The 8185-nt window shown below is 36.4% G+C and overlaps 1 protein-coding gene across 1 annotated transcript; it reads right to left on the reverse strand.

Moving 5' to 3' along the window:
• Positions 1 to 355: 355 nt before the first annotated feature.
• Positions 356 to 7938, reverse strand: slc25a10a (solute carrier family 25 member 10a). Its single transcript, XM_016451654.1, has 9 exons — positions 7013 to 7938; positions 4452 to 4571; positions 4214 to 4328; positions 3588 to 3636; positions 2101 to 2142; positions 1930 to 2023; positions 1355 to 1432; positions 628 to 684; positions 356 to 537 (listed from the first exon to the last, which is right to left on the reverse strand). The coding sequence occupies exons 1-9, from the start codon at positions 7100 to 7102 to the stop codon at positions 430 to 432; spliced, it is 753 nt and encodes a 250-aa protein (XP_016307140.1). The 5' UTR covers positions 7103 to 7938; the 3' UTR covers positions 356 to 429.
• Between the last annotated feature and the right edge of the window lie 247 nt (positions 7939 to 8185).

Consider the following 8185-nt stretch of genomic DNA (forward strand, 5'->3'; position numbering starts at 1 on the left):
TTCAAAACTGCAACTGAGTTTCCATGAAGTCTTGTGTATGTAATTACAGGATTTTCCAAATATTTTGATTCGGTAATTTTTTTTTAAAGGCATAAATAATTGGATATGTTGTTTGAGACCATTGCTTTAGCACAAAGAATGACTGACAGGTGAGTAGGTGGTCTTTCGTGGTCCGAATTGTGTTTCTGTCCACCTTATTTGGTTTCAGTGATTCGATCACAGAATGTTTTGGACCCCATTTACACTAGGGCTGCACGGTAAGATTTACCGCTTCTGTGTGTTTACAGAACCGGCTTTCTGACAAGATGCGCATTAAATATCGCATGCGATTTATCGTGCAGCCCTAATTTACACCGGATTTTATTACTGTCTCCTTGTGAAGGGATCACCTGAAACTGATGTTGATACCAGGAGCTTTTGTGTCAGAGTTCATGTAGAGGTGACGACTCTAATGCCAAAGTACAATCGGAGCTGCTCCAAAAAGATGAAAGTAAGTACAGTGTGAGGAATCAGGCGGATTCCAGCTGGGACAAGGCCCTGCGGAGACAAAACACACATTTACTACCAGAGTTTAACGCACACTCAGAATGTATAACACTCTTTATTGCCATAAAAAATGTTTTTCACCTTGTAGAAAGCTTTAGGTCCGAGTTTTCCAGTATCAGACAGACAATGAATCACCCCCTACCACAGAAATTAGTGTGTCACAACTGAATATACTGTACACTACCCTTCAAACATTTTATGTTTTTTTTTTTAGATTTTTGAAAATGTTTTTTAAAAAAGTCTCTTATGCTCACCAAGTCTACATTTATTTGATCAAAAATACAGTAAAAACAAGTATACTGTAAAATATTATTACGATTTAAAATGACTGTTTTCCTATTTTAATATATTCTGAAATGTAATGTATTACTATGATGCAAAGCTGAATTTTCAGCATCATTATTCCAGTCTTCAGCATCACATGATACCTTAGAAATCATTCTAACATACTGATTTGCTGCTCAAGAAACATTCCTTATTATTATCAATGACAACAGTTGTGCTGCTTAATATATTTGTAGAAACATGCATTTTTCAGGATACTTTGATGAATATAATTTTCAACAGAAAAGTATTTTCTAAATTATATTAATATTTTGTAACTTGATTAATGTCTCTACTGTCATTTTTGATCAAATCTGTTCTTGCTGAATGAAGACAATATTCAAAAAAATTCTAAGAAATCAAACTTTTGAACAGTAGTGTATGGTGAATTAAATAATTAAAGGAAATTCAAGATGCAATGTAGATGTAAGATAAATAATAAAAAAAGACAATTACAAAATTGAAAATTCAAGCAGAATCGTACCCTGTATTCCCCCTTTGAATTCATCAGTCTGGTTTTCACAACATCCATAGGCTGACAGAGAACAGTAGCACAACCTCCCTGTGAAGAAAACATAAAATGCACGGCCCGCCACTGCTGTAGTTACATTGTGTACTAAGACGACAGAAAATTAAATGTTGCGATTTTCTAGGCCGATACGGCTAGGAACTATACTCTTATTCCGGCGTAATAATCAAGGAACTTTGCCATGGGTGCAGCAGGCGTAATATCACTGCGCCTGCTGGAAAATGAGCCTATTTTCAAAAATAGTGGAGTGTTCCTTAAAGGCAGGAGCTCTTACAAACAGAGCTCTATGAATAATTCAAATAACCCCAACCCTTGTCTGTTCTCTCTTTCCTGATGGATGAGTAAGTAGCACAGGCCCACATTCTGTCACTACACATTTCCAGATTGCTGTGGGAAGGTTTTAATCTGTGACTTTAAGTGCAGAAATTGGCATGCATACCTCTTCAGCAACAAAACAATGCTGCAATTAATTCTATACTGTATTCTGTGACAGTATCTTTTCAGGCAGTTCATCTGATTTCTTATAGTACTATGCCAAAATGTGTCAAATTTTTTTGTAAACGGATTTTCTTATTCTCACCTTCTTTCCAGACACGTGCCAATCCATCAAGAGCATGTGCATAGCTGCAAAACACCATATGTTGTCATGACAGATTATTTTGTTTTAGTTTGGTGTGTACTTCATATTTTTTGAGACTCACTTTCTTCTTAATTCAGGTGGCAACTTCACATCATTCTGCATTCTGTTATAAAACACAGGGTAGAGGAAAAGGCACACAATTACTTGTGTCTCAAAATCTCCTTGTGTAGGGCAAGGAGAGCATGGATCTAATTGTGAAGTAAATTTATTAAATGAAAAACAAAATCAAAACACTCTGCAACTCAGGAGCACAGGATAAACAGAGGAGCAAAGCAAACCAACGGAGGAAATGACCACGGCAGAGGAAAAGACCACATGGAGACCCCCAATGGAGGAGGCAGCAGGTGAAGAGACCATGGTGGAACCAGTGGAGGAGATGACCATGGTAGTGCCATAGGGATGGAGATCCAAGGAGGAGATGGCTGGACAATTGACCATGGAGGAGCCAGTGGATTAGAAGACTTAGGAGGAGCCAGAGGAGGTGAAAACCTAAGTGGAGCCAGTGAATGGTGGACCAGGGCGCCGTCACAGGCTTGGAGGACCAAGGTGGAGCCAGGGGGATAAGCCCCAGTGAAGCAAGGTAAGGCAACAGACCAAGTTGGAGACTGAGAGATGAGAAGCCTGGTGGAATAAGAGGGATGACAAACCATTGTGAAGGTTGAACGTCGCTGGTTGGGTGGACCTGGGTTGCCATGAGACTGAGGTTGCACCAGTAGAGCTGCAGGGCTGAGAAGGATTCTGGCAGAATATCTAAAGGCAGGGCAAGGGCACTGGATGGGTGGAGTGAAGGAGGATGGGTTTTGGGGGTGGGCTTAAGAGTGGGGATTACTTCCAGGACACTCAGATCAATAAGAGTTGGCTCTAGAACAGACTGGGCAACTGGCACTGGCTCAAGGTTGGAGGGTCTGTTCTTGACATTTGAAGCATAGATCTGTTTGCAAAGCAGTAAATTTAACAAACAAAAACCACTCTGGAAATTGGGAGCACAATATAAACTGAGGAGAAAAGTTTATAACCAACATTATATTGATGAGAACAGTGCCAAGAGCCGAAGCAGACAGGAATTTATACATAGGCTAAATAAGGCAGGAAACAAGGAACAGGTGGGACCGATCAATTAACAAATCAATAACCATATGAACAAATGAAACCAACACTAAACACAGGCACTCTCAGAAATAAACGTACAAATGCTGTCACTGGTGTGCTATCTTTTCAAAAGATACAACTTTGTACCTAAATGGTCCATATTGGTACCTTAAAAGTAACATATTAAAAAGTACAAAAGTGTACCTTGTGAAAAGGTACTGCGCCAGTGACAACTTTTGTACCTTTATTTCTGAGAGTGGGGGATGAAACTGAACTGAAACATGAAACAAGACATGACACATAGCAGTCTTTTATTTACATAAAAAAAGATTACCCAAACAGATCTACAGTTGCTTCACCATGAAAAACACTCACAACTCTGTTTTATGAGAAATTATTAATAAAAAAAACTCTGCTGCTGTTTTATGAGACTCCCTTGTGTAAATCAGTGTCACTCACCTGACATTAACCATGTCCGCTGGTGTCCCAATAAACCCACCAGTAAGACCTACAGATTAAGAAATGAAAGGAACAGGTTTTTCTTTCTTCTGTTTTGTTGTATGAAAACAGAGCCACTCAGACATTTTAAATCTCATTTTGTGTTTTATAGAAAGAAATTATAACACAGGATAAAAATTACGTGTTTGGATAAATGATGACAGAATTTTAATTTTGGGGTGAACTGTCCTTTTAAAACAGAGGTCCTCAACAAGGGGACCTCAGAAAACTTCCAAGGGGGCCTTAATATTACTTTAAATGATTTAAAATTATTTTTTATAAAGAATTTTTTTTCTAGCTATCTCAAGCTCTAAAATATTTTATTAAATAAACTGTGAAATTGTGAGTAAAAAAATAAAAATAAAAAATCCTTATTCTGTAAATCACAAATTTGGAAAAATCATTTAAATGATAGAGTGAGATACCTGAAGAACATTCTGCTATTAAAACTATATAATAAAATTGTGGACAGTGGGAGTCTGGAGTCAAAACGTTTGACAATCACTGTTTTAAAAGATGCCAAACAGAGAGATCCATCTTCATTATATGCTTCAGGCAAATTAACAGTTACAGGATTATGTTGTTACCTCCAAAAGCAGCCAGCAAGATCTTCTGGTAGAAGGGCATGGGCCCCTGGTTTTGACTAGATATCTTGTCTCTCACAGTTTCATAAATGGCAAAGCGGGTCATTGAGTAAGTCATCTAGAAGAGTGAACATGGCACCACACTGTCAAAAGAATCTTTACCATTTAGGACGCCTTGTTGTAAGACCTTAAAGTGAGCACAAAAGCATAAATAAGCCAAATCCTCTGCAGAGGCACTAACCTGCCTGCAGAGTGAAGCACTGAGCCCATTGTAGAGTGCTAGCACCCCATCACTGCGCACCACCTGCATAGCCATGCCAGTCATCCTCATCTTCACCTCCTGCTGGGTTTGCAGATGAACCTGAAGGTGGAGGAAAGAACTAAGGCAAAACCAGTATAGACTATACTAGACTACTATACTATCTATACTACACTTCTGTATCTACTGTATTAAGGTATACTGGAACTACTATACAATACTACACTCCTCAATTAAAGGTTCAAAAATGTTTTTTTTTTTTTTTTTTGCAGCGATGCCATAGAATAACCATTTTTGGTTCCACAAAGAACCTTGCAGTGAACAGTTCCTAAAATATCCTTTTTTTTTTCTTTTTTCTTAGTGTGAAGAACATTTTAATAGTCCAAAAAATATTCCACAGATATTAAAGGTTCTGCATGGAACCATGGATGACTATAAAGAACCTTTTTCTTAGCTCAGTTAGATTTGTCAATATAATATAATTAAATAATTTTAAGTTATCCTGCAGTGTGCTGAGCCCCCTGGTTGAGAACCACTGAGTGATTCTATAATTGCAGGTACATTTGGTGTCATTATTTTTTTTCTGCTATTTTCAAATGGTTATATTTTTAATTATTTTAATACTGTGTTACTCATTGTTATGAATTACAAGATGTTACAGTCTATAACAATATAATATTTTTTGCAAAAAAGTGTCTTAAATAGCTGAAAATCATGATTTCTTGTTGTCCAAATTAGTCAGTGCATTTTTTCCATCATGTATCGTGTAATCAAAATATTTTATTGTACTTTTCTTTTGGTAATATTTCATTCATTTTATTTATAAAAGCCCTAAAGAGTCATTTACCTAATTCTACAACATTATTAAAAAAGAAAAAAAAAATGTTTCTTATAAAAATGTGTGTCCGTAAATCTTGCGTCAACTCTGTTACCGTACCATACTTTGCCTTTAAATTAGTGGAATTATCTCCCACAACTATGTAAGATACAGGAAATGATGTCACTTTCCCTCACTGTTAAGATCTGAAGCACTGAAAAGTCGATCTGCTATCTCTAAGAAAATATTTTAATATAAAAAGTTCTTACACCAAGGGTTATTTTATAAAGTGTCAAATCTGTTACCACTATATCAAAAGGAAAACATATTTTTTCATTGATCACACTTTGTGTTATTTAAAAGTATTTTAATCATGATTTCATTAGTGCCATGTGCTCTTAGCATTTATGCTAGCAGGTGGAGTTTTTGGCAAAAAATAAAGAAAATGGTCAATTCTGTTACTGTCAAACTCTGTTACCAAGGTAGAGTAACAATGCTGACAATGCGGTAACAGAATTGACAGTCCATCGGACAATTCTGTCAATTCTGTTACTTTACAATGCTGTTACTTAAAGGGTCAACTCTGTTTATGAACTATTTTCACAAAAAACAATAAAATTGTTGTTTAAAATCTAATAAACATTATTGATTTATTTTTGCACACTTATAATATTTCAACAACATTTCTTTTTTTAAATATATATTGTATATAATAAATTTTCAGATGAAAAATATTTGCTCCAAGTGGACAGTTCTGTGAAGACATAGGTATTTTTTAAATTTTTAATGTATGCATAGGTGAAATATTATCTCAGTTTCAAATGTTGGATGGAATGTAAGGACGGTTTGTCTAATAAAACAAGAAGGATTTTTCCTGTTATGATTTATTGTTATTTCTACACATTGGCTAATTTGTCCGTAACAGAGTTGACAAACAATACCACAAAGACATCTGTTTTTTCATTAAAAGTAAAAAAAAGGAAGTAACTTGTGTTTGGCAAGCACTGAATTATTACATCTGTTTTTTCATTAAAAGTAAAAAAAGGAAGTAACTTCTGTTTGGCAAGCACTGAATTATTAAAATTAAATATGTTTTCAATAATATACTGAACAAAAAAAAATCTGTTAGTTAAAAGTTTTTTTCTTAACTTTCTGCAATGCTAAATGTATCTCCAATTATAGAATCACCCCGCTGTACAATACTGTACCTTACTATACCAAAACAGAATTAGAAAAATTATGATGTTATGTTATGTTATGTTATTATGTTCAATAAATGTTTACATTTGCAGTATACTATACTCCATACTATACTATACTATAGTATAATATTTGCTACTACACTGGTTCTCAACAAGGGGGCCAGAAGATGACTCAAAATTATTTAAAATATGACAAAACAATCAATAAAACATAACATATTCACCCATCAATAACTGTCTTGAAAAACCTGCATACATGAGGTAGCCTCATGTTAAAAGTGTTATTTCTAGACCTGGAAAAGTCATGTATAAAAAAACGGGGGATTTTTAATGAAAATACATTTTACACAATACAAATGTTCTGGAAATTGTGGGGGTCAAAAAGTTTGAACCACTGCTAGCTATACTTTACTAGTCTATACTATACTGTGCTATAATATACTTTACTAAAACACATTTACTGTATAGCTGTTACACTTTAAAGGCTAATACATTAAGGTTGCCGGTAGATTCCTAGCTCGTACCTTTATTAAGTCCAGTGGATGAGTGCAACAGGCGGCCGCGCACGAGGCAATTCCTCCGAAGTACCAGCGCGAAATGCGCGTCTCTGTCATGATTGAATCTCGGTTTATTCCGTGACGACACGATGAAGGAATAAAGTGGAATAACGCGACTCACACGCGACATTAACCGCTCGGTTCTGTGATAAAGTCCCAGTGATAATCCTAGATCTAGCTACACTGCAGTTGATTGGTTTAGTGCTGCCGGAAGACCTGCACTGTCAAATAGTTCCTTTCATCCGCTATACATGGGATTACAAACGCGCAGATAGGCTAGTACAGAAAGTTACTAATTTGTAAGCATAGAAATAAGGTTTACAGATAGGCCTATAGCGGGGAAACGCGTGGGTTAAGGAGAAGTGAGCCGCTCGGTATTAGCGCGTCATGCTGCCAACTCGGACACTCAGGAGGCCTTACAAGACCGAGCATCTGTCAGAAGAATGTATCATGTGCCAAGGCAACATTGTTGCTTTAAGGGGACATGCAGTTGGCATAACTCACACAGCACGGTTTGTGTTCATCCTGAAATTCCCTTTTATTTGTATTTTTATTGTTCAAGTTTATGATGGCTTTTGAATGAATCAAAGCATTATTATTGAGCCCTATCTAGCCTGTCAGTTCTTGAAACCAATGAACAAGCTTTAGTGCTGAGAAAGTTTCACAAGGATCTCATCCTTCAGCTGCTTTCAGTGAGAAGTGTGTAGGCCTACGTGACGCATATAAATAGAATCAAGAAATGTTTGACCTCTGTAGGGTTTGTCAAAGGCGGTGCGTCAATAAAGTCCACCTTGTGGTTGCTTCTAGACTTCTATTAATTTTTGAGACCTATTCAGTTTGTTTTTCAAACATCTAGTCATGATTGTGACCACTGTTGAAGTGTGCAAAAGGCACATCAAGTCAAGTCAGTTATTTGTATAACGCTTTTCGCAGCTTTAGAGAAAATTATTGTTTATAATTCTAAATATATTTCCAAGATGCCGAAGCAAACTTGCATCTATGACCAGTGACAGACGTCTGAACCCATGATGCCTGTTCTCCAGTCTCTTTAGGTCATACATTGGTTCAGGCACGTGCACACATAGACATCAAAGTGGGCTTGAGCACCTGCCCTTTTTCTTCCTCGAGAGAAATTGCCCT

This window comes from Sinocyclocheilus anshuiensis, unplaced genomic scaffold (genome assembly GCF_001515605.1).
Source record: "Sinocyclocheilus anshuiensis isolate Anshui unplaced genomic scaffold, SAMN03320099.WGS_v1.1 scaffold47, whole genome shotgun sequence".
NCBI classification, from domain to species: Eukaryota; Metazoa; Chordata; class Actinopteri; order Cypriniformes; family Cyprinidae; genus Sinocyclocheilus; species Sinocyclocheilus anshuiensis.

Excerpts from the sequence above, each read along its gene's own strand:
- slc25a10a (XM_016451654.1), bottom strand. The coding sequence starts at position 7,102 with ATGACAGAGACGCGCATTTCGCGCTGGTACTTCGGAGGAATTGCCTCG. Across the intron at positions 4,329-4,451 it reads GTGCTTCACTCTGCAGGCAG|ATGACTTACTCAATGACCCG; the intron begins GTTAGTGCCTCT and ends TCACTCTTCTAG. Across the intron at positions 2,143-3,587 it reads GCGGACATGGTTAATGTCAG|AATGCAGAATGATGTGAAGT; the intron begins GTGAGTGACACT and ends GTTTTATAACAG.